At 44.1% G+C, this 26,542-nt stretch overlaps 2 protein-coding genes across 4 annotated transcripts in view; one reads left to right on the top strand and one right to left on the bottom strand.

The window, feature by feature from the left end:
• The first annotated feature begins 2,908 nt into the window (after positions 1-2,908).
• YDJC (YdjC chitooligosaccharide deacetylase homolog) lies at positions 2,909-21,011 on the top strand. Of its 2 annotated transcripts, none has more exons than XM_027469858.3 (5): positions 2,909-3,066; positions 12,202-12,361; positions 12,908-13,007; positions 13,751-13,928; positions 16,088-21,011. In XM_027469858.3, the coding sequence occupies exons 1-5, from the start codon at positions 2,909-2,911 to the stop codon at positions 16,416-16,418; spliced, it is 927 nt and encodes a 308-aa protein (XP_027325659.1). In that variant the 3' UTR covers positions 16,419-21,011. The 2 variants fall into 2 exon arrangements, with proteins under 2 accessions (XP_027325659.1, XP_027325656.1); XM_027469855.3 differs by having other exon boundaries at positions 16,055-21,011.
• UBE2L3 (ubiquitin conjugating enzyme E2 L3) overlaps positions 20,684-26,542 on the bottom strand; it is a 16,630-nt gene continuing 10,771 nt past the window's right edge. For both annotated transcript variants that reach the window (XM_027469860.3, XM_038187293.2), the window contains exons 3-4: positions 24,856-25,042; positions 20,684-21,506 (exon numbers count right to left, since the gene is read on the bottom strand). In XM_027469860.3, the coding sequence (XP_027325661.1) occupies positions 21,352-21,506; positions 24,856-25,042 (342 nt within the window). In that variant the 3' untranslated portion in view covers positions 20,684-21,351. The remainder of the gene's footprint in view (positions 21,507-24,855; positions 25,043-26,542) is intronic.

The following is a 26,542-nucleotide window of genomic DNA, read 5'->3' as shown; positions in this document are numbered from 1 at the left end:
GTTGTAGTGCGGGAGGGCGCCACAGGGAGGCGGGAGGGGCCTCCCCGCAGCGGGGCTGGCGGTGGGGCGAGGCCCCCAGGGCGCAGAGATGGCCTCAAGGAGCGGGGAGCCGTGCCTTGCTGTCACACCCAGCGCTGTGAATCCTATGCAGCCTGACCTGGAGTCCAGCTCTCCTCAGCATTATGTCCCTTTGCTCCTGGTCAGGTGTACACAGATACTGCGAGTTACAGCTAACGAACACCCGGCCCTACAAACACTCCTGCGTGCCCCCTACCTCAGCCTTCCTGAGAGCCCACAACGCCTCTTTCCCCTTCTGCATCTTTTTTTTCCCTCTGAAAACAGATCTCCTTAGAGGGATGAAAAGGCTTTAATTTAAAAAATAATACACTGAGTTACAGGATTTTGTAAATATTCAAGACTGGGGAAGAGAAAAAAAAAAAGTTAATGTTCTTTCATGTAAAGAGTGGATTTTACTTCATCTCATTCAAACACCTTGTCTTTTACAATTCGTACTTTCAACAAAATTTCACGCTCAAGGAAAAGACAAATGAAGTCCTACTGTGCTACCATTGTAATCCCAAATGAACTAACTCACTGCAGCTGAGGGAACAAGAAAAGCAGCATACATTTTCTATGTCAACAGCCAGTTTATTGGAAGCATTTGCTTTTAGGAAATGCTTTTGTGAAATACAGGAAACCTCTAAATCTGCTACTGAATAACTGGAAATTCAGGAAAGAAATGCAAGCTGAAAACCAGTGAAGCCTCGTAACTTGAGGATGGAGAAAGCTCTTGCTGGTTTCTGTGACTAAGATAAGGTTGGTTGGGCTATGTTTTTTTTTATTTTTTTTAATTATTTATTTATTTATTTATTTATTTTTCCCAGAAAGCTGGAAGATGCAGCTTGTGCTTTGTACATGCCCTGGCTCATGCAGTTCAACCAGAAATGCTGGCCAATATTCTCTTTTGTGACTTTAATGAAGAGGAGAGAGTAGCCAGATAAAACCTGCCTTGCCTTTCAGCTCCGGGTTGATTTTGTAAGCGGCTTTCCTCGGGACTACACAGAGGGTGGGATGCAAAGGCTATTTTGGCAGCCTGCAAGGGTGTGCAGGCTGCAGAGGAAACATGGTTCTGGGGTCTCAAGGAGATGTGGCACTGTGGCAAAATTTGCTTGCTGTGTTTGCTTCCAGTCACAGGAAGGAGAGCTGGATAAACAGGAATAAAATCAAAAAATAAAAGTCTCCAGGAATTGCATGCAATATTTAAGAAGGATGTTACTGTTAATAGCATTAAACACACACTGAGATTAAGAAGGCTGAGAAGCCAAGCTTTGTCTAAGATTCTTACATAGCACCTCTCACCTGTGCGGAGGCAAGCAGCACTGTCGGTACTAGAAAGAGGCAAACCAAAACCCAGGTGGTTTGCATTGGCAAAGGCAGGATGTACTTGTTTTTCATTCATGACATTACTTCAGAGCCATGCTGACTTAATCTGTTATAGTAATAGCCTTCATCGGTAGATGAAGCCTTGAGGGAACGTGAGGTTCACGTCCCAGAAGAGGAAGCAAGCAGCAGTTGCACAAATACCCGCTCTGAAATGCCAAGGGCACTGGAAGCCCTTACAGAGCATCAAAAACTTGTCTGTAACAGAAGCACACAATGTGAAATCACGGAAATACTCACAGGTATAGCCAGAACGGAGATTTAGCAAGTTCTCTAATGCATTTTAGCATGTTTCTGTTTGGTTTTAATTTAATTCCGTGTAATTTTTTGATGAGAAAAAAAGAGCCACTAAGGGGGCAGAAGGCTGTCTCCAGCTCTGAGTTTTCCTCTAGTCAGTGTTTGTTTACATGCTGGGGAGGAGTCAGCTTTCTGAACCACCACTCTCCCCCTGCCCGAGCACCACTTTGTTATTTTCCCTGTGCCAGCAGCAGTGGCCGGGTACCTGGGGCTAACATCAGCCCGAGAAGGGACGCGCTCTGCTTTGGTGGCACTTCACGTTCTCCTTCCCCAGGCAAACCCGCAGGCTGGCATCTCCCCCCCCCCCCAACTCCTGAGGTGCTCAGCGCTTCCACTTCCACTCCGGCAGCCCGAGACCAACTCCTGGGGACCCCGGGGGCTGTGAGGGACCCCCTGGCTCAGCCCTCCCGCAGCCCCAGGCCTCGTTTTCCTCTCCGGAGCCTGAGGCAGCGCGGCCGGGTCCCCTCACACGGGGCAGGGCCGGGCCGGGCCGGGCCCCCTCACACGGGCAGGGCCGGGCCGGGCCGGGCAGCCTCGCCTCACCTCAGCGGGGCCGGGGGAGGCCGCGCTGCAGCCCGCGGCCGCCAGGGGCCGCCGGTGTGGCGGTGCTGCCGGCCGAGGGGGGGCCCGGCGGTAGCGGCCGGCTCCCCGCGGGGGCTGCCCGGCGGTGCCGGGGCTGTGAGGGGATGCGCGGCGGGGCGGCGCGGCCCGAGCTCCGCCGCCGGAGCCAGCGGCCCCCCGGGACGGCAGCGGAGGCGAGCGGGACCCGCACCTGGCAGCGGGCAGGAGGGGAGGTGAGCGGCGCCCCGCAGCGCCGGGGGGCGGCCGGGACTCCCCGGACCCCGGGAAGGGCCCGAGCTCGGGGGCCGCGCCTCGCCTCTTAACCCCCGGGAGCGGCGAGGCGGCGCCCCGGGAGCTTTGCCCTCGGGCCCTGCAGGCCGGGAGAGGAGGGAATTTGCCCCCTGGGGCGTTCGGGCGGCCAGGTAGGGAGCGAGCACGGCCCGAGCACGCAGCTGCCGGCGGAGGTGAGGCGGGAGGGGTTGGCCACGAGCTGAGTCACGACGGGGCTGCCCCCGCCGAGCAGCGCCTGCTCCTGCTCGCCCCCGAGCTGCCGGCCGTGCTGATTGTGCCTCCTTTCCTTTTTATTTTTCGCCAGGGATGACCTCTAAGGATGGTTCAGGTGAAGCTCATAGTCACGGGAGATGACTTCGGCTATTGTCCTCGGAGAAACCAAGGCATTGTGGACTGTTTCCTGGCTGGAGCGGTGTCTAACGTGTCCCTGCTCGTCAACGGAAGTGCTGCAGCAGATGCAGCCAAGCTGGCAAGGAGGTAAGCTGCTTTCTTTAGCTCCTTTGTGGACAGCCTCCTCAGGCTATCCGAGGGAAGCCGAGCCCGTGAACTGTAGTATAGTGTAGCCCTAGTACAAACACTGTATCATAACCTGGATTGGTATAAGAGAACTGGATTACAGGCATCTTAACTAACTCCTCATATCAAAACCACCAACCTACCAGACATACCCAAAGCGGCTTTTCCTCTGGTGTTAGCTCCTACACCGCCCATTTTGTTACGGTGATAGAAGGCCAGTTACACAATTTGACTGGTACGGTTTGGGTTGGTGGGTTTTCTTTCCCCACACTTCTAAAAGACGTGCCATCAGAATGAAAGTCCACACTATCCTGCCAGACTAAACTGCCACCCCTAAAACTATTGAGGCATAAAAGCACTAATTTTTAAGCCTAATCTAATTTGATTAATTTCAGCCAGACTGAACATGGAATTAACCAGATTGTTTTTGGAATCCGGAAGCAGGATTGTTCTGCAAAGGCTCACCTATAAAGCTGGGCAGTGGAAAACTCAACTTTTTTAAAAAAAACTTTTTTAAAAACACATCAATATTTCTATTTATTCTAGACTTGATAAATCCATTCTTAAAACAAACAAACAAACAATCTTCAAGCATAACAAGAGATGATACCTCATACCTGTCTTGTACCTACCACTTTTGCCCTTTCATGAACTTTTCAGAGGTTTCTGGCACAGTTTGCTCTGTAGCAAATCAAATGGCATGCATCATTCTGTTGGACTAGCCCAGCAAATCCTTTAACAGGAAGCATTACTTCAATTTAGAAGGTAAAACCCAGCTAATACTATAATTCCGGAGGGGAGGCACTTTGGAGCTGGAGTACATCCTGAAAAGAAGAAGAGCAGGGCTGAAAAAAGGGAGGAAACAAACTGTAATGGGACTAGATAAACTGAAACCTTATGCTTTACATATGCCTCCTGCAAGGGACAGTTTGATGGGAGTCATGCTGTCCTTGTTCTCCTGGAACACTTCTCCCTGATTTAATTGTACTTTTGGAGGTACTTAGAAATTGCCTGCAGCTTCCCTGGTGAAAATGAGTATTGTGTAGTGCAGGAAAGTCAGGGTGTGGTGTTAGTGGCAAACTTCTGTTAAAAGGGCTAGAAATGACACAAACACTGGGAGGGAACCACCTCTGGGCTGATAAGGGGAAAGGCAGCAGGGTAGGCACAACACTGCTGAGGTGTCTAAAAGCCTGTTAGTAAAACAAATGAAATGTAAAATGAGGAGGTAGAGGCAGCACTTCTCTCAGACTTGCAGGCACCATGAAACCCTTTAAGCCCAAAAGCTGCGGTAATGTTGTCTGCTATTTCAGCTGTGGTCTTTAGCAGGCTTTTAAATATAGAATCCACCTGGCCTCATTTCCATAGCCAGAAAGTAGGCTGTACAGTCAGAGGTTTAAAAAGCATCTTTGAATCCAGGTCATGACACTTGTGCTGACAGCTGATAAGGGTATGAAAAGCCAGGTTGGAGGGCTGCTGACAGCAGAAGCTGCTCAACCTGCTGCTGCAATTTGCCTTTTTTAGGGGCGGTTTTGAATTGTATGTGTGAACAAAATGGATTAAAAATCTATTTCTGAGAATATAATCTGAGTGACTTCAGGAACATCTGTTAGCATCAGCAGCCCACATTCTACAATTCCTCATTCCTGAGTAACTCACTGCAGCTGTATTCAGGCCTACCCCTGCACTGGAAAAATATTTGCAGGTGTAGGACACAGGATTTGTCTAATGCAAAACCTCAATTCAGGTGCTGAATATACATGTACTAAATTGGCATCTGAACATGTAAACAAACTTGTCATCCCTCATATGTTCCCATCATGCAGAGATTTGCACAAAGTTTTGTGGACACAGATGTCTAATAGGTTGGACTTACTAAAAACATCATTGAATCCTCACTGTGTGGTGTCATGATGAAAGGCAAACAGGAGTGGGAAAGTATCACTGTTGCTTTGCTGCCTTGCCACTGTATTGCCACTTCCCCCTGCTTGATGTTGTCTCCTGTCCCACTGTGAATGATGATACTTTGCAGCATTTTATGTTTTAGGGGATGAAAATCTGCCCTGTTTTCCTATCCCATGTTTGCCTTCCGCTACAGACACCCTGCTAAGCAAGTACCAAGCACACACACACACATATACACACGCATGATCAACTCCCCAGCAGTGCTTTCAGCCTGCAACTACACAGTGGTGTAAGTTGGGAGGCTGGATCTGTCACCAGTTGAAAAAAAGGCTTGCAGCAAGCAGCTTCTGCTTTCCTGGGGTTCATCCCAGTGCTGTGGGATTTGAACTTCTGCACTCAGTGCCAAGATTGTCAGACTGCTGGTGTTTGTGACTTGTGGAGATCATCTGTGTGCTTCTTGGTTAACTACGTCCTGGTTGCTTGTCACTGAAGGTCGTAAGCTCTCCTCACCTGGTCTGCAGTTAATTGCATGCATGCAAAGCTAATTAGTAACAAAAAGGCGTTTCTTGCAGGATAGTCTTTTGTAAGCACCTTATGCTGTCCTGCAATGTTAGGACTCACCATCCTTCAAAAACACAGTTCTGGAATTTCATTCTTCCCTTCATTTTCACAATAACTCTGTAGGCTTCTGGGTATGCCATCTGTTGTCCTGTGCTTTCATTAGAAGAGCTGGCAGAAATGTAACTGTAGTCAGCAGCTGTTTGTACCAGCTCTAACACAAACTAATTGCAAAGCAGCAGAACCAAGCAGTAAATAATATACCTTCCATCACATTCAGGCTCTGGATTTGGGTTTTTTCACACTCACTTTCACAACCGGGCTAAAAGAAAGGGCCCACTCACTTCAGGCAAGAGAGTAGTTTCAGCAGAGGCCTGATTCATCCTCAGATGACAAACCTATTGACAGCAATTGCTAGAGCAGTGTGTAACCAGAGCAGCAGAAGGGAGAACAGATTTCTATTGTTTTTTTTCCAGTAACTCAAAAGTTTTCTCTTTATGAGGCATAAGGCAACGTGATATCCTGGTTATCCAAAAAGGTAATCTTAATTGTGTATTTTATCAAGCCCCACCTTGGATTCTGGCAGTCATCTTGGTGCTTCTAGAGCCTTTTCCAGAGATCAGAAGAATTATTTTGTTAACTGAACAGGTCTCTTCATTTTTCTTTAGAAACAAATATGGAGATAGCAGAAATACAGAGACCTATGAGTGTTTGCTGCCTTACTTCCCCCCCTTTTTATCACTCAGCTCAATTGTGACTTTTAGGCCCATTTTCTAGATGATTATATCCAAACACTTGATAAAGAGTGGCATATTTTAGAACACAACCTCAGTCGTCTTCTTTTTTCCTTTCTGTTAAATGCTGAACATCAACTACACAAAAGCTGAAGCCCCCACATCTGGGTACATTTAACAGAAGAATCTAACAAAACCACATTTAATTGCTGTCTATGTTTTCACTTCCTTTCCCATCAACACTAATTGCAAAATGTGTGTGTAAATTGTGACTTAATTCTGACCCTCCCAGTTGACATCTGACTAATCTAGAAGTCTCTCATGCTTTCTCATCATCCTTTTATCTGACTGTTAATCACACGGCAGACAGCCCAACTGTGTTTGGGTTAGGGTTAGCATGCTGAGACATTAAACTAGAGACCTAGATCAAATTAACTCCACTGGAAACAGCACTTTTGCTGATGTAAGGTTATGGATGTTAAACCTAAAGCCAATAAAGATGTAACTGAAAAGAAAGTCAGTTCCAAACACTGTTATAGTATTGGTTCTTAATACAACAGAGGCTTTGGAGTGTTCCTCCCACCAAGAATAAATCCTTAGCAGTAATGGAGCAAGACAAGATACAGTTAGATAAACACATTTTGCTATAGAGTGAAAGTGGGGGAAAAAAGTGTGCAAACGTCCACCTGAAGAAACTGAGATGTGCCCTTCTTTGTGTAGAGCACAGCCTTGCTTTGACTGGACATTTACTGAAGCAGGATGTCTGCATAAAGATATTTACATGGGGCTCTTAATTGCATCACATGGGCTGAAACCTGATGAGCCAGTAGCTTCCCAGATAAGGATACAACCAGGATGTTGAAGGTAGGATCTATTTACCCAGCAAGGAAACGAGTAAGTGCCACGCTTATCCCAGAGCATGCAGCCTTGAGTGAAACAATTGGCAAGGTCTAGGCCTGGGGAAATCACACAATTTCCACAGCTATTGCAGCTGCTCGCAGGGACTGCACAGAGTCCTCTCTGTGGCCAGGCAGGGCACTGTAGTCATCCACCAAGCTCAGAAACGTGCAGCAATGCTGGCGGCATTATAAGGAGTGCCTCAGTACAGTGACACGGTCCCTGGGGACCCTTTACTGCTAAGGATATGAACGAGCAGGGATTGCAACTGCACAAAAGCCCATTGCCTCAGCTGGGCCATTTGTTCAGAGCACTCGTGTGGCAAAACAAGCAACTACTTGAAAAGGAAGCAGTTTAGCCGATTGTATTTCCTCTATTTGATAGCTGGGCTGGGCGTGTTGGCTGAGAAAGCTTTCCAGACTTAATTCCTTGTTGCCTCTTGGAGCATTTGTTGCAAGGGTATCTCCTTTCTTCCCCCCCTCTACAGGGGATGCAGAGCAGTGAGCTGCAGAGCTGGGCTCGCTTCAACAGCCAAATTGCTCTCAGTGGAAGCAGCTCACTAATGGACTAGCCTTAGTGGCTGCAGAAGCTACTCAAACTCCTTAAACTCCTCTCAGCAAGGTCACAGACCCCAGCCCAACACTCCTGATGTAGAAGCAGGAACATGCATTTGTAGGCATTGCCCTTTGGGTTCATCAGGATGGAATTAAACCCTTGTGTTAAATTCACTTCACATCCGTGTATTCTCCAGGGCAGTGGGAGTGCAAACACCTAGACATGCACCCCTCCAAAGAGGTAGTGGAAGGGTCAGTGCTGCCTTAAAGAACCAGCAACAGGAGTTAAGAGACCAAGCCTCAGCACCATGTTGTGTTGGCAGTAGTAGCTGTTAACTGCAGCTCTTTTATTGCAGAGACCCATGCTCAAACCTTGGTGCCAATCGTTTTGAATCAGACTTTGGGTCGAGCAGTTAGATTTGGCTGGTAAGGACCAGCAGGGCTCATCCTGTCCCATCCATGGGGAAATCTAAGGGCAAACCCACAACAGCTGAGCTCTGGTCCCAGTATGGCATCACATGCCAAGCAGCTTGGGCTCTTGGTATCTGCTCCAATATTCTGTCAGCTTCAATATCTCAGTTAGTGCCTTTGGAAAGATCTCAGCAACTATCAAGCACGTTGGTGTAGAGGAAGCAGTTACCTGCCCGCTGCTAAAAAAGGGTCCTTCCAGGGCGTTCCTCTAACTTCACTTTGCACCATGGCTTTCTTTCAGTGCCATGTGCCTTGGCATTGCTCTTTGGTTGCAGCAGCTACATTTCACTGGTGAGAGGCAGCTGAGAGAGTTCGTCCAGTGCTCACAGGAGTAGAGAAAAGCTCATGGAATCAGTCTTAAAGGCGAAGCCTCCAGTCAGGACAGAGCATTACTGGAGCCCAATTTCCTGGGGCACAGCCCAGCGGTTACCATAATGCTTGAAGTTTTGCTCACATTTTCATCCTTTCACTTTGGGCTTCAGATACTTGTGCAGTGTCTGTTTGTTAGGAACAAACACTCAGCTGCAGGGCATTTGGTGCTGATTAGGAGCAGCACCTGGCTCATTTCATTTAGAGGACTTGAACTGCTTTAGGTACAGGAAAATGCTAGCTAGCAGCAGAATGCTGCTGAGCCCACTGCAGTGTCCACCTTCACATGTCCTTAGAGCTGGCGTGCTTGCTTCTATGCATCTCCCACAGATGAATACCCCCAAAGAAGTTTATTGTGTGCTGTGTTTCGAGTTTTGGTTTCAGTGCCTTTATCCCAGAGCTATTAAATGCTAACAGTTCCTATTTAGACGCCTCAGTGTGGACAGTCTGTCAGACCAGCCAGGACTAACTCCAGGAGAAAACTATTAAGATACTCAGCTGGTGTTAGCCCAAGCTCTGAAACACGCTCTAAAGTTACGGAGAGAGGCTCTCCTTACAGCGAGAACAAGGCCAGCTCTCTGCACTTCCACATTCTGCACATTCCCCAGCTCCGGGGCTGGCTTCAGCTCAGGCAGAGGAGCGGCTCCAGTGTTCTGCAGTGCAGTGCTTGGCTCCTCGGTGTCCCACACCTGTCAGAGGGGCTTGCCTTTTCCTGGGGATCGCTTCACTCACAGCATTTGAGGCATCGCACAATTGGAGGCAGTTCATTCGATGCCCCTGGGAAGCCCAGCTGTTCATTTCTGGCCCTCCTGCAACACATGAGAAGGCAAGTGCTGCACAGGAGAAGTCATCCATCTGCTGATTCATGGTAACACATGAATCCTTTTCTTGTAGACAGCAGTGGCTGTGATGCAAGTAGTGCTATCAGCTGACGTAGTCAGAGCTTCCCAGAGACACGGTAACCAATCTGCAGTGGCTTTCCAGAAGAACAAGCTGCCCCTCTGCCTTTGGGCTCACGCAAGGTACGCATCAGGTGACAGGAGGGAAGGGATGCCCTCTGCCACAGCTCCTCTTCTGCACCATAGCTGCCTCCTGCCCTGCCACCAGCCGCCTGTGAGCTTCTCAGCAGAACGCCTCAGGGCCCCCGCTCCCAGTGACAGCATCTTCCAGTGATAACTTGGACACGACCACGCTAACTCCTTCCATGCGCTCAGGCCCCTGGTGTGAAAATCAGATGGTCAGTTATACAACCAGGTCCTGCTGCAAAGAAATCACCAGATCAGAGGAGTTTGAGGACCTTTTCCTCCACAAGCTGTTTTGCTCCATGAAGCAGACATTCAAACTGCAGAGACATGGACTCGTTTTGTTTCACAGAGCTCTCCATACAGCTTAACACTTCCATCTGCCAGGAGGAGGAGTACCTAGCAACAGACTACACCATCCACCTGGAGCACAAGACATGGAGGAGCCAGGAAGAAAATTTCAGTCCTTCAAGGACTAAAACCTTAAAACCTGGAGGAGCTAAATGGTTCTGATCCAGTCTAATCCCTCCACAGTCCCTCTGCCCCCTGTAACTTGGTACTTCACTAACCAGCCTCAGGGCAGCAGACAGAAGGGGAGATCTGGTTTTCCACCAGCCCTTTGCCTTGTCTTGGACAAAGTTCACGGCAGTCCATCCATCCTGGGGCACCTCTGTAGGTTTTCACATTCTCCTTTTGCAACCAGAACACCATGGAGTGTTTCAATGAAATCACTCCAAAATTTAGCACCCTTCAGCCATCCTGTTTCCATTACCCCTCCAGAGAAATCTGTTCCAAAAACAGGACTGGAAGTAACCACTGCCACCAGAGATCTGTCCTCCCGTAGGCATTTGGAATTATTGCAGAGGTCCTCAGAGGATCCTGAGAACATGTCTAAACAGGAACCAATTTATGGTAACAGAACTTGGAGCTAGAGCTGGACAGGACAGTTTTCTGATCCCATAAAACTTTAACAGGCATTTCCATATAGAGATGAAAGAGATATCTAACTTGGAATAGCTCTGGGGGAAGGTCAGTTATTTGTAAGCTGGGTGTTAACTCTCCTGCCTTGCTTGTCATTTGTATCTTGGGAAGGAGTTTGTGATGATCCACATCTCCTGTTGGAACTGTTCTGTTTTGCAGATATCCTTTAAGCCACGGGCTTGATGCAGTCTGCCACAGTCTGATGAGTCTTAAAACCCTGAACCAGAAAGGTCCCTCTTCCATGAATGCCTCTTTGTGTGTGGAAAAACTTAAATCAACACTTACACCAACACAAGGGAAAATTAGCTCCTAGACTGGATAAGAAATTTTCTCATTAAAACTTCTTGTCCAAACATGAGCATTCTCTGAAATGCAGCTGTTTCAGCTTCATCTGGAACCACCCTCTCTCTCAAGACAGCAGGGATAGAAGGGAAGTTGGTTGGCCAGAGAACTTGAGTTTTCCTAAATGGATGTTGCTTTTGCTCTCCTCCTTGTAGTACAAGCATTGCAACGGGGACCAGGCCCTGTTTTAGCAGCTCTGTGCAGAAGTTCCAGGAAGGATTTAAACCATAGACTTGTTGCCTTGAAGTTCGCTTGGCACCGTGACGCAGGCTGGACAGCACAGAAGGGGCACTGCACTCCAGCTAGAGGGGGTCTTGGGAGAAGTCTCAAGGCATCATTTTGGTCACCCTGAGAGGATTTTGGGAGCAGCAGCGAGACTCGCACAAGACTGAGCGCTCCCAGGTCCTGTTTTCAGTTTAGGGGAAGCCACAGCACACAGAAGGAAACACCAGCACTGTGCAAAGCCTGGTGGCTGACAGGAGCTCTGCAGATACACTGGTAGTTTTTGTTTTAATTTGCAGAGTGCAGCTCACTAACAACTTGGACCCTTTCATCTCCTTAACAAGGCCCTACACTTACACCACCAACCTCCTGTGTAACTCTGCCTCTGTGCTGGAGATGCCACTTGGTACAGCCCAGCTCCGTCATCTGCACGGTTAGACGGAAACCTAGCCACTGCAGGCAATTCCAGCTGCTGCCTCTCAGACCAGGTTACCCCTGAACTCAGGCAGTATTTACACTTGCAGCCTGTGCTGTTGCCATAACCGCTGCCTTTGGCACTGCTGATACATAGCGGGGTTCTGCTTAAAGGCAGCTTTAGAGGTTGTCAAATAAAACTCCAATGTCTCAGAAATGCAGCATCTTCAGGAGTGTGAACTCAAGGGAGTACCTGGGCTAATGAAGTGCTTTAGAACAGAGTTGCAAGGTCCAGATTTCTGTCAGTCACTGATGAGTTCAGCACCATACAGTTAGAGCTTTTAGTGCAGTTACAAAATTTAGCCTGAAGTGCCTTGTGGCTGCTCTCCACTCAAAGTAGGATGAGAACAGAACTGGGGGAGTCTCAGAACTGGACAGGATTGTTACCTGGTGATATCCTGCTCTGGTCTAGTGTTCTGTTTTCTTTTCTAGAAGAGCAGAGGTCCAAAGATGTACTCGTGTGAGCACACTGTTTAGATCAGAGTAGCTCTTTGTCTGAAATCTCACCCTTTGGACCCAGTAAGGAAGGTAGAGGTGCAAAGCTTAACAGATATTTCAATCCTGTTACAGATACAACATCCCGATAGGACTGCATGCCAACCTCTCCGAGGGCTCCCCTGTATGTGAGGTGCTCAAGACAAACTCTTCTCTGCTCAATGAAGATGGATTTTTCCACGGGAAGATGGGATTCAGAACAGCCCTATCAAAAGGTCTCCTGAACATGTCAGAGGTAGGAGAAAGCCACCTACAACCATGCAACTGATAAAACTTAGCCTGCACTTATCCCAGAATGTAACAGTTGAAGGTCGTTGCCAGGTCCCAGCTGGGAGTACACCTACAGATGAATCTAGGTTGTGTTTTGGCATCTGGAACTGCCTGTGTCCTACACCTAATTTCACCACAGCCTCTGAGAACCCATTCCTCCCTGCTTCAGTGACACACATGCTAATGTGCTGTTAGCTGCTTATCTGATAGGGCAGAAGAGACATTGGAACAGAAACTGACTAAGAACCTAGAAATCAATAAAAGGAAAGTGTCAGAGAAGTGCTAAGTAGGCTTTGCATCACCTTGTCAGAGGCTTTTGTTCTCTAGGGAAGTGGCTGGTTTTGCCCCTTGAACAAAGGTAAATGTGTTCAGGTGATCAAAACTGCCTACAGGATTAAAGCTGCCTTTCATTTTAAAGGGAAAGGGACAGCAAAATCTCCAGGAGGCACTATGCGCTCTTCTGACCTCAGCCTACTGACAGGTCTTTCTTTAACCCCTTTCTACTGTACAGGTGAAGCAGGAGCTAAAGGCCCAGGTGGAGCTGTTCCATGAGCTGACAGGCCACCTACCTCCTCACATGGATGGGCACCAGCACGTTCATGTCCTCCCAGGTAAGAGGGCACTCCTCTTCCCAGCACCAAGCAGGTGAGAGACAGTCAGCTGAGAGATGACTCCACTTGCCATGGCTCCCTGGGCAATAAGCCTTTAAGACCTTAAAGAGGCTCTACAATTGCAGTTTGAGCATTCTCACCTGGGTCAAGTTAGTCACTGAGACTGAAGCTGGTAGCTCTTTGAAGTGCTTCAAGATCTCTATCCTGTCAGTTGCATTTCCACACCAGTCGTTGCAGGTCTCAGCATGCTTTCCATCAGTGGGCAAGTACCTGTATCCCTGCTTTTCAACTAAGGTCACTGTGGTAGAAATAGAAAACAGCAAAAATCAGTAATTCCCCATGTCAACACAGCTGTCTCTGGATGACACTGCTCTTAGTAATCTACTCTTTCAACAAATACCTCTGTGCAGAGGCTTGGTGAAGAACTTCTTCCCAGCTGTGCAGATGCCTCAGGTGCACTCTACTACTAGGCTAATTTAGGAGAAGTTGGTGGACTAAATGCTTAGTGCTGGGGGGAAGATGAGGCACCTGTAGCAGGTGTTGAGGGAGTAATGTTCCCAGATATTTCCAGTTTAGAAGGGGACTCCCATCAAGATGAACAAAACCATTTCAGCAGAAGAGAAGCCAAGTGAGATTTTTTTTTTTTTTTTTTAAATGCAGAGAGGAAAAGATGTCTCTCTGCTGACAGGTTGCAGGGGACATGTTTTGATTCCTGACTAAAGTAACTCTGTTTTTACTTGCAGAAGTCAGGAATGTATTTGCAGAGGTGTTAGAAGAATATGGGATCAAATACACACGTGTCCCAATAGAGCCAGGCCTTCATAAGTGTGACTGGATCACACCATCCCTGATGGACTTCTATCTGGGAGTAGAAGAAGATTCTCTTAACACAGTGGATGTGTTTACAAGTCATGGAATAAGGTAAGACAGGCTTTACTCATCCTTTTTGTGGTAAAGCTTTAAGATCTTGTCAGTTCCTGATAGGATCTTTTCAGGGATGGAACAAGACCTTGCTCTCCTCAATTTGGGGTTTCCAAGGGGATTCAGCAGCAGTACTAAAGCAGTGGTGACACTAAGGGTAGTATGCAGTTTTGTTTGAACAGGGATAACTCACTTCTCACCTGAAAGGGATTGTTCTTTTCAGGGTTTGCTTCTCAGCCTTTCCAATCAAGTAGATTAGTCTGGCCTCTGGGACAGTAGGAGACTGAAGTGCTACTTCAAGACTGAAACTTTGTAAGTAAGATCAAGGGGAGGGTTTCAAAAGATAACTTCTCATCTCCTTGGAATAGTGGAGAAAGGGTTTTAAGTAGCAGGAAAGAGAGTAATTAAAAACAAATATCTGTAGTTATGGGGAAACATGGTCAGAGAGCTTGCAGTGCCACAGCAAGTGATCACTGCTTTAAGCAGTCTTTTCAGTGTCCTGCATCTCAAAACACAGCACCCGTACCTCAGTCCTGCACCTCAAAAGCTCAGCCCTTCCACCAGTAACATACTTCTTTTACAAGCTTAAACTAGTGTTTTACAGGTGAAAAGTTCTTTAGCTGAGATCCTTGCAGTCACCTGTCTTTTGTAGCACATTTCATTACCTTCTCAGTCTGCTGAGGAAGTTTTCTTGGCTTTTACACAATTTATTTGGGGTATCAGTTATTCTCAACACCAACAGAACACCAGCATTTCACTGTGCTCTTCCTGGGCAGAGCACACAGACTCTCCTAAAACAGCCAATTTCTGAAGAGAAGGGCACAGTAACTCAGAGTGGGAAATCAGGAGAGATTAACCTACCTTTTAGGGCAGCTTCGCACCAGGAATAATGGAAGGGAGCTTAGCAGAAATCCTGCATGCTCCAGGGCTCTCTGTGCCATATCACAGGGCTTCCAAAAAGCCCCTGTTGCAGCACCCACCCTGCTGGCCCTCAGGAGGGAACTTAGAGAAAAGGGCTGCTATGGGAGCTGCATCTTTATATCTGCTGTGGCACCGCCCCAATAAGTGGGCACCTGCAGCTGCCTCCTGCCCAGAAACACTGCAGTGGGCCAGGCTCCTCCTCTTTCTCCAGGTGCCAGGGAGAGTGAGGAGGAATGGACTGCTACCAAAGAAACAAGTAATGTGAAAAAACACAGGAAAATGTGGGGAAGGTGGTCAGCTGAAGTCACAGGAGAACAAGCTGCAACTCTATTTCTGCATCTGTGCAAGGAGATACCACACCGAGCCCTCTGAGTACACTTTATGACACTGTAGAGGGCAAGACTGTGCTTACTGTGTAACAAGGCTCTCCTTTGAGCAAGTTTGATCAGTTTACAGTTAAAAAAAATGTTAACTTTTTTTTTTCCCCAAATGCTGCAAACTCAGATCTGATGAGGGCATTCAGCTGGGCTCATCCTTGAGCACACGGGTAGAGCATCTAGCTTGTTTCTTCCAAAAGCCTGCTCATTCTGCCCTCAGATACACTTGTACATCCTTCCTGGGCTTTTATGCACCAAGCTAGAACTGCAGTTTGCAGCCAGATGTGAACAAAGAATTGTGCTGAAGCTACATAAGAAGCAGCCTTCAGCTGGTGTCCTCTTAGCTGTGTATGGTCTTTAGTAGTAACAACATTTTGCCTGGTGCTTCATCTTGTCCTTTGAGTTCTTGTGGCTCTTTGACATATACTAGGAGAATGATTTGTTAACCAAGGTTGTTTCCATTTTATTTCAGTCACTTCTTTTCCCCACATAGCTGAAGGTTATTATCTGGAGGTGGTTATTATTCGGGTTTTAATTGGCCTATAAATAGTTACTTTAATCGAGTGGCATTTCTCAGTTTAGCTCCATTCTTCCCTTCTGTGCCAATGATGTGCACCTGTAAGCTCTCAGATGCCACACAAGGCCAGTGCTGTGATGCAGTGTATGTTACCAGAATGATAACAGAACCACTGGTGTCGGGGCTCTGCTGTGCCTTTCTGCCAGACTGCAGAACTGCTGCGCTAAATAGTGGCTTGATTTTGATCAGGAAAGAAACTGTGATTCCTAAGCCACTGGACGTGACACACTCCTGTCTAACTGCCTTGTTAGCATTAATATCTGTGTTCCCACCTCTGGCTGCAGGTGGCCAGACATTTACATAGGTTTGAGTACCATGGGCAAGAACATGTCCGTGAGCACCATCTGCAGTGCCATCGACGCTGCCGTTGTGGAGTTCACATCCAAGGCGCCCTCGCCCACGCACCCGACGCCACGGAGCAGGACCGTAACGATTGAACTGATGGTGCATCCAGGGTACCCGAGCGTCCCGCCCATCGGCGGCTGTGGGGAAGGACCAGATGATTTCTCACAGTCCTGGGAGCGCCTGCATGAACTCCAGACATTAATTAAGCCAGAGCTGCAGAGCCATTACAAAAGCAGGAACATTCAGCTCTGTTCATTCAAAGATCTCTAAGGAAGCAAACATACACACACCCCTACGTTTGTATTTTGGGGGTGCGCAGAAGCCAGCCAGCTGCTGTTTGTGCTACCTCCCTGACAGGAGCCGGGGATGGCCTGGGAATGGCATTAGGCCTTTCATGGAAGGTGCAACACCCTGTGAGCAGTGACAGTACCCCAAAGCCCAGTTTTTAGGTCACAGCAGCTGCTTTGAACGTTGCAGCTCTTTGCAGTGTAGCCCACTCGCACACCATTCTGTGGCACCAGCATGGCAGCAAAGGTCCGCTCACACTACCAGAGGTCAGTTCTGGCTGATGTGATGGTAAACGGCACAAAGACATTTGCTGGGAGACCAAGGAGGCTGCTAGCACCCTGCCAGGCATGATCGTTTCTGTTTCAGCAACATTTTTCATTTCTGGACTTATTGCCAAAACAAAAACCAAACCCACACGCTGCTTTGCAAGCAAATGCTTTGGAACAACCCATTGTTGCAGGCTGGCTACAGGGGAACCAGAAACCTGCAACATTTCATTTTTTTAACACATGGTCTTGCTGCATGGACCCTCACCTGCTGCTCGTGCCTGCCCATGGTGCCAAGGGCTCGCTGCTTCGGAGCATTTCCCCAGTCAGAGCAGTCGGAGCGTGGTTTTAGCCTGACGGTGAGCACAGCCATGCTCCATGGATGTCCCCAGCCAGCACCACTTAAAGCTCTTTCTATTTTTGTTGCCTCAGCATTGAGCCATCACAGAAGAGTAACCATCAGTGACAGCCCTTTCATACTTTTTTTTTGTTGGGGGGGATGACTTTACAGGAACAGCAACTGTTGACCCAGCTGCTGTTTCAGTAGCTGCTGCATGTAAGAGCTCACCAGCACCCGTTACTGTGCTGCCCACTGCCTGCCATGAAAAATGCACGGGATGGCCGTCCACCAGTTGACAGCAAGTTTTCAAGGGGACAAAGTTCTTGTACCTTTGTTCATTTTTATTCCAATCATGAAAGCATCTGAACTCCAGCAAGCCCTAGTAATCCCATGTTTAACTGCATTTTTAACTGTGGCCCTGTCACTTGCTCGTAACTTTCATGTGGGGAAAAAATATTGTTTACACTAATTTTCTGCACAGAAGCACTCTACTTAGCATTACTTTTAACTGTTTTTAAAATATTAAAAATTTCAATATGACCATCATTCTTTTAAATGAAGAATAAACTCAGGCCTTTTTCTATTGTAATGCTTCAAGAGACTTTCATTTTTACTTTTAGCTAAAAAACGCTCAAGTATCCACTCTAACTGTGATCACCTGCAGAATGCCAAAAGAACATCCTTTTGTACCATTAATGGGAACCAGTTCACCTTTCCTTCCTTTTGGACATCTGAGGGAGTTTTTGTTCTGTACAAATACAAAAAAGAAAAACATCACCAGGGACATTTTATGAATATTTTTTTCAGGCTATTTCCTAGATTACTATCACAGAGTTAATTTGACTTTTTTTTTAAACAAACATCTGCCACACCATGCAAGTGCTATACAAAGCAGTTTCAGGTTACAGTAGTAGCTAGCACGTGGAATGACAACTTCTGAAGCTTGTCCCATCGGTGTTTGATGGTAAAGTTTTTGTTTCTGTTGTCAATACAACATACAAAAAAAAAAGATGGTAAACCTGTGGAATTCGACTGAAGATCCTGAGCGCAGTTAGACGTGTGAGTGCCATCTAGTGACTGATGGTATCTTACATACAGGAATATGCCTGACACCAACGCAGCTTAGCTAATAATAGTTCTCTGCTTTTAATGTAATGGGACCATATTTTGACATGTAATTTTTAACCTTATTTTTAACTTTTAAATTGCATCATATCCTGATTGATCAATTTGCTCTGATCACCATCAATGGGTTACAACACGTTGACTTGTGTGCATTTTCTGCTAACTCAACACAGAAATTAACATGATGACAGCAATCTTAACCTGAGTTGGCTCTGTATTGTTAAGAAAAACATTCTATAAATACCGTATTTATGTGAACAGCATCAAAACACAAGTTTTCTTTTAAATTCAAATGAGTTTTAAATTGAAAAATGAATAAAGAACTACTGAAGGACTTCTAAATAAGAAACCTTTCAAATGCATAAAACGCACAGGGTGAAGTTTTCTCAGCAGTTCTATGAAAGCTTTAAAAAACAACACTGAGTTCAAATTAAAAATGCATTCAGACCACTACATATGAATGACGCTGGATCAAGATATTTAAAAAGAAGTCTGAAAACAAAACCATGCCACACCACCTTTGAGAGCAATTTTTATTAGGGTAGCAGTATGGAATTGCAGAAAGCCTATACCAGTGCTCCTGGGTGTAGTTTCACCAGTATGTTGTTTTTATTTTGGATTTTAAACTGCATGTTTAGAATTCAGCATGGCTTAGGGAACCAAAGAGCACAAGAGCTTGATTTCCTGAGTTAACAAAGGATTTGACTTCTCCCCTGCCCCCCCCAACTTCAACCATACAGTACAGTATTTGATGTCTCATCTTTCTTTCCGAGGGCCACCTACAGACAAAAGCCATTAAGTATGTTACACACCTCATAGTTTAGAAATTGAGCTATGAAGAACACACAACGAGAACTGATAGCAACACCTGTCTTCTACATGATCTTTACAGATGAATTCGAGTAGCCGGTGTATAGCACTGCCAGAGGCCTGTATGAATCAGCTGCAGCTCCTTGAATTACACAGCCCTTCCAGTTCCCTTTCAATGGCATCCACATCACACTGATTCAAAGAAATGCAGTCTTTAACCTGAGAGGCTTACAACCAGAAAGTATATTGTTTAGTAGTAACGATGGCAGCAAACTAGTGCCAGAGTTGTTTTAAATAATGATAATAAAAAAGCAAATTTAAAGAATGGAAAGTTTCTATGCCAGCAGACATGATCGAAAGGTACAGTGACTCATCTGATGCAGAAGTTACACACACTTCAGTTTGACAGATAATTTGGCATTATTTTATTATGAATCCGAGTGAGCATGAATGAAACAAAATCAGTACCAACTTTCTGCAAATGAAGACACAAAGATGTGAAAATTTGGTAATAGACAGTGCTCTCACAAGCCTGAAAACACTTAGGAAATGCAAGTTTCCGTAAATAAGGTGAATGTGGTTTAACTTTATTTACCTGCCAAAGAATCTGTCTAAGAACACTTAAACATAAAATTTCTTAGCTCCCTAACTTATAAAAAAATTTACTTTCAACAGAGGTGAGGTACTGGGCTGTCATTGTTTACGCTAAGTCTGAAATAAAAGCTGGATGAGAAGAGTGAATGAAGAAATAGCAAATATACAATACATTAAAAACCAAAAAAAAGAGACCTACCGCTTGACACACTAGTTCTGAAAGGTTGCAGAGGCTGTATTAAAACTGAATTTAGGAGTAAAAACAACCATCTGGGTGTGAGGGATTTTCTAGTTCAACTTCCTGCACATCAGCGTGATATGTACTCCCAGATACCTATGGATTTCTGGAAACATGTTTGCTCATTAACATACCCCAATTCCACAGGTGGGGAAGAGAAGGCAGTTTGATTGTATGGCAGTTTGACTGTGGAGCTATGATCACACTTTAGATTTAGGACAGGCAGGCAGAAGAAAAGCAATACAGGGAGTAGAGGGTGCTCAGTTTTGAGCAGAAAGGGCAGCCTTCAGCATGGGTGTGCCCTGGAGCAAAGGGAAAAGAGCTCTGCCTGATTAAGTTAGGGTGATAGAACAATACTTGAAGTAGTCATTAAACCATCTACTGTGTATTTCTAAAACATAGGAACAGCAGTAGTGAAGTGTACTCTATTACAGTTTATTGCTTAATCCTATTCTCATACTATTTTAAGTAAGAACTGTACAGCAACTGGGCAGGGAAGCAGCATGAGTGCCATCCCCTAAAGCACAGATGTTCCATATGCATTCTGATGAGAAAACATACTCAGATAACTAGCAGTGCTGACAGATTTAGTATTTGAATTCAAAATAATTTCTAAAATCAAAATTATTTCTAAAATACTGACTTTTGACTCAAGAACAGTTTATTACTTTGGTACCTCTTGGTCCTCAGTTTCTGGAACTGGTAGCAATGTTCTGTGCATGTTTTCCTAGCTACTCTGCATAGGCATAAAGAATAGAAGTGAAAGGAGTTTGTAATCACATTCCACTATTTGTTTGCTACAGATTAGTTTTTTCCATAGTTTTCCAAAAGCAGGATATAAGCCATATTTTAATTCAATCACGCACACAGAAACTTGGGTTTCCCCGTTTAATAAACATTTTGTGGTAACACCAGCCAGATTTACATAAGACCTGGACATTATTTTTGATTGTATTTGTGGGGTTTGTTTTTTGTTTATTATGTTACAAACTGAAGTTAAAGGGAACTTGCAGCAAGTCCCATAAAAGCACAGTGCAATGTTCAAAGAGAAAAGTAAACAAAACTGCCAAACACTCAATCATTTTCTGCCAGAACTGGGATATTTTTTTCTAAGACATCAGTTTGGGGAAGGAGAGAAAATTCAATGAAGAATTAAGTGAACTCAGGATAGTGGGAACTGCAAGGAAAAAAAAAAAAAGAAATGACAGCCACAACCTTTTCAATTTAAGGGCAGAATATAAGTCTAAGATATTTTTGATAAATTCTGACAAGAAAAAGAAAACAGCATACTTTAAAGTATATTGAAGCAGTGATTTTTAAACAAAGAAAGCAGAACTAGAACATCTTAAATTTTTAATCCTTTCTTTACAGGTTACCTAGCCCACTTTTGATTAAGAAAACTGTAGAAAGTTAGTAACAGCCACAAGTTAACACCGAAAGGTGGCACTTGTCAATTTTCCATAGAGTCCTGCTTTACGGGGTGTCTCAAATGCACTGCTCCGATCTTCTATCATACGTTGCTGACATCAACTGTGTCAGATTTTAGTCCACTGGTCGCTTTTCACCATATTTCTTTGTAAACTCTTCAGCGTTCTTACAGAATTTTTTACGGTCCTTAGAGTATTCTTCAGCTAGGTCAGCCCGAAGGGGGTGCTCGGGCTGTGGATCATTCACCAGTGCTATGAGGGACTGGATTACTGTCAAAAGAAGTATAAATATTGTCAGATACTAAGATGGTTCATTTTTAATATCAAAATGTAAGCAAAAATCTCCAATAAGAAAATAGCAGTATGCCAAGACTGAGTTTGATACAGTGAATGGGTACCAGAAAATCATATCTGTAAGCAAAATCAACTACTTCAGCATAGATCAAAATGCACTTCAAATTATTTCCCATGTAATTAGCATCCTATCTGTGAAATACTTTTCACACAGCTAAGGAGGAAATGAAGTTTCACAGACAAGCTCATCTAAAATGGACTGGATGAAGAGAACACTGGGATCTCCATTGTGAAGCATTTTTTCCTGACACCTGTCACAATGAGTTACACCATTCAGTTGTAATTGGGTCTGCTTCGGGAAACCATTTCTTCAGCTTTATATCTTTCTATGACTCTTACCTCCCCTACAAACACCAGACAAGTCTTGTCATTATTCTGAACTGCCAAATATATCTCCTAGTAGAGAGATACTGCGGAAAACAAATGGGTAAGAACTGTAAGATGCTTTTTACCTTACTGTTGACAACTATTTCATCAGCACTCCTCATCACTGTCAAAGGAAGTCATTCTTACAATAACTGCATCGCACTTCACATTTACACAATGAACCTCACATACTACGATGACATTTATTGCTACATTTTCCTCATATACATTCTCATGACCATTTAAAGCTAAATTGGTTACAACAATCCTGAGATCTGATACCCATCCACTGAGAGGGAGGTACGTAACAGGGCAAGCCTACAGACAGGACACAGAAAACGCATTTCTCTGTACAAGAATAGCAACAACATTCCACTTGAAGTAAGTTTGGGCTATCGAGAGCAACACAAAGCAGTACCAAGATATTTTAAAGTAAGCGTACCACACCTGTTAACTGCACACATTATACACCACAGCCAGCCTCCTTCTGAACTCGCATCAAATTCTGAGAGCCGCAACATCCAGTGGCAGGGAGCTCCACAACAGAACTACACATTATATGGAAAGTCAGGTGCTATTGTTCTGAAACTTCTGCCTACCAGTTTAACTGCATTCTCCCTGGTTTGGCAATGTCAGTTCTTACAGTACCTATCACTCTGGTAGATTCTAGAGCAGCTTCTGTCAGAGCACAAATCTCCTCACACTCATACTCGTTTCTACCCTTACCTGACACAAAGGAGGGACACACCTCTCAAAACAAACTCCCAAGAAGTAAGGTTGTCAGTATATTGCCAAGCAGGAACCTTTCTTAACATAAATCAGAGTTTAAACTGTAACAAACTTTCTAAGGAATGCAGAACTGGTACTAGCTTACTTCACAGCAACTTGCCTGTCCTGTACTTCTGAAAACTGTCATCATATTGCTAGTATTTACTTACCAGACTAGGATCAATACTGTATGTAACCCTTTTCACTCAGTAAAACATAATAAAACACTGTAACAATCTAGTAACACTTTATAGGAAGTTAACCCACAAACCAGGAAAAAATAGCATTTTTCCTAATTCCCTAAATTCCTAAAACCAGTAGTTGTCTCAACAGCCACAGCATTTTAATACCATACTGTCACCATAGTCTTAGTATTAAGCTAAATTAATAAAGTTCAACTCTAAACACTATACAAAAGATGAGTTGATGATCTATGATAAACCTCATTTCTCTATTCTGTGACACTTAACTGATCAAAATCAATTATTTTGATACCCATAGTAATAACGTTGCCTTATTTCCAGAAAAAGGCCTACACAGCAAACAACCTGAAGTTTATTTTTCTGTGCAGAGCAGTCCTACAGAAGAGGGGACAGACACTTAAGCAGGGCTGTAATGATATTGTTGCAGGCTCATATAAGGATGAATTAACATCAGACATTGACACTAAAATGACTTCTTAAAGAGGAAAAAAGATGCACGAAAGACCATAAAACAGCAGAATGAGAAATCTGAAATATTTTGGTACCCAAGATCTGTTCCAAATTCTAATTGTAAGGTACTTTGTATCGCTTTTCTCAGAAAAATAGGATTTTACTACTTCTTCAGGAAACACTATTTCCCACACACAAATGATTTCCTCAATAGTTCCAGCTGACACCAACTCACACTTCTAGCCAGGTGGAGCCATTAAGTCATTCCTTTCCTTCAACTTATTAGCTTTCTCTAGTTGAGACAACTACTAAGTTGTTCACAGAAACCTTCTACACATTGCTTCAACTTCATTTCTCCAAAGGATCTTTGTCCTACATATTCTAAGAAAAATCCAGAACAAATTGCAAGATTTTCACTATCTACTTAACAGGTTCTTTTTGCTTCTGTCCCCACTTCCCCCCCAACATTCAACTGCTCATTCTTTTCCAAAATAAATTTGTGTATGTATATATGTATATACACACACACATAAATATATATATTTATTTTGTCATTGGGGTGAGATGGTGCAAACTAAGTAGTTTTATTAGCATAGAAAAATATACAGAAAAAGAAATCTTAACTAGAGCATTGTTTACTATCAGGAACAAGGTTCACATGAAAATAATCCTAATGAGCATGGAAGATGGAAATACGTTTTCCTACAGACCAAGACATATCAGTGCCATTGAAGTTCTTGCACTGGATTAAACTGCTACTGATTTGCATTCAACTTGTTAAAACATGCAGTTATTGCAAGAATGCTTGCCTTTTTTTTTTTTTTAAAGTGTACAGTAGTAATCACTTAATATCAAATTTCTCGTTCCCTGCCAGAAAAAAAAAAGAAATTCTCACCCCAACAGGAACAACAACAGACGAAGCCTATTCATTTCATACTCTCAGTCTGGCCAAGGACCCGATGAAACTTTTACCTTAAAATATTTAAATTCTTATCCAAAGACACTCTACACACTAAACCTCACAGCAGTGATCTTTTAAGAGCTAAGAGTTGTGTTATAATTTAGTTTTTGCTTAACCAAACAAGGCAAACGACACATCTGGATTATAAAGTCACTGTTTAAAATGAAACATGAACATGAATACCCTCACCATTCTCTCCTGACTACCAAGAGAAATGACTTTTAAAAAAAATATATACCATGAGCTACCACCTTAATAAACTCATCAGTCATTAAGTTTCGTGGTTTCCTGGAGGTGGAAATGCCACAAGTCAGTGTCATTACCTTATGTTCTAATAACAAAATGAGATTCCAAAAGAGTTGCACACTGTGCTCACATCATGTGATTCATGATGCAGAGCTTATGGAAACAGATACATCAGGAAAGCAGTCACTGCCTGACAAGGTGAAATGCTACTAGCTTCAAACACACAGTGCAAAGTCTCTTAATATTCGTTTTTTTCCCCCATTTCTCCTACCTTGGTCAGTTTTGGTTGCTGGCTTCCAGTTTTCAGCACTAATTACTGGCAGACAAACCTGACCCTTTTCATCGATGTTAGGGTGATAGATCTTCGTTTTAAATGTAATCTTAGGAGGTTTGAATGGATATTCTGCTGGGAAGTTGATTTCGATTCTGAAGGCTCCTTTGTCATATGGAGGATTGTCCTGCAACAAGGTAACAAAAATCAAGAATGCAGCATATTCTAACAAACAAAATTTAAGAAAAAGCAAGCTCCAGGCTTCAGTCTATCAAATGACCTCGTTTTAAAGCACTTTTTTCCCTAAGCACACTGACACGTCCATGTGTCAGAACATCAGAACCAATTTGGGAAGAAAGAAGCAATACAACCTCTATCTTTGTATTCACCCTGGAAAAGGAGAATTATCACTGTTCTGAAGCAGGCTGACATTTCTACTGGTAGGAAAGCACCCAATACCATTAACTCCATGATCAGAGATCTATCTAGTAAGTACTTTTATTTCCACACCTTTGTATTTCAAAAAAAGCATTGTAAACCCTTTCTGAGACACTAACAGGAAATCTGGCAAGGAAATTGGTTTCTCTAAACCTAGTTATTTTGTGTGTCTCACAACATGGTGGTTCGAACAGAAAGGCAGCTTGATTCGTCAGATTTCCCTATACATTCTGAGAACCTTTTTGTGCTGACTACATAAAAATCTGCTGAGCATTCATTTGTACTAAAGATAGATATTCACTGCGTCTGCTGATGAGAACATTCTGAATTCGTATGCAGTTTTAGCACCCACTGTTATCAGATCATGTTTGAAGGAGTACGATGAAAGAACTGTGAAGGAGGCAAAGCAGATCTTCCTGCTGTAACAGAAAAAAACAATGCCTAGAACCTCATTTAGAAAACCTGTTAGACTATTGATATTGTTTCAAATAGTAACTGCAGAAGAAAGGCAGAAGAAAAATAAGTTATTGCTACATTTCAAGCTGATAAAAATGCCATTCTGCAATGAAAACAAAAAACTGTCATGAAGCCTTTCTAGATACTTGAAGAAAAACAGTTGAAGACTGAATGTTTCCAGTTTGTGTTAAGTATAATCACACAGATCCTTCATGACCCATCAGATAATTTCTTTCAATCAAACTCACCCACGAGTTAAAAAAAGCTTTACCAATATTTGGGGGTAAGGAGCATTTTGAAGTTTTATTTTAGTTTCATCCATGTGGGGAAGGCTGGCTGTGCATTTCTAAGAAATAAAGCACAACTTTTTGAGTCAAGGCCAGAGGAAAGTAAAGTGCCTTAAAATCACTTTTTATCAAAGCAATCATAAAAGCCTGGTAAGTTTAACAGGTAACTTTCTGGTCATAGCGACCATTTCAGCATTTAATGCCCTCTCCCCCAACCCTGTTCACTTGTTCTTACCTCCACCACATGCTAGAAATTGTGAAGATGTTCAATGAACTGATACAGGAACTGACCTGGCTTAAAAACATCCATTTCCTGCTTGGCTCTCTTTCAGTCAAAACAGTTCTTCACTATAACTCACCAATAAATTTAACTAAAAATGTATGTAAAAGGGTTGCTCATCTTTTCAATAGACAAAACACAAACTATTCCAGCAACTCATTTCCAATAGTTTGTTGCATTTATTCTGATACTGACAAGGGAGAGAATCAGAATTATAGTGAAACAC

Source organism: Anas platyrhynchos, chromosome 16 (genome assembly GCF_047663525.1).
Source record: "Anas platyrhynchos isolate ZD024472 breed Pekin duck chromosome 16, IASCAAS_PekinDuck_T2T, whole genome shotgun sequence".
NCBI classification, from domain to species: domain Eukaryota; kingdom Metazoa; phylum Chordata; class Aves; order Anseriformes; family Anatidae; genus Anas; species Anas platyrhynchos.
This window is presented reverse-complemented; position numbering and strand designations above follow the sequence as displayed.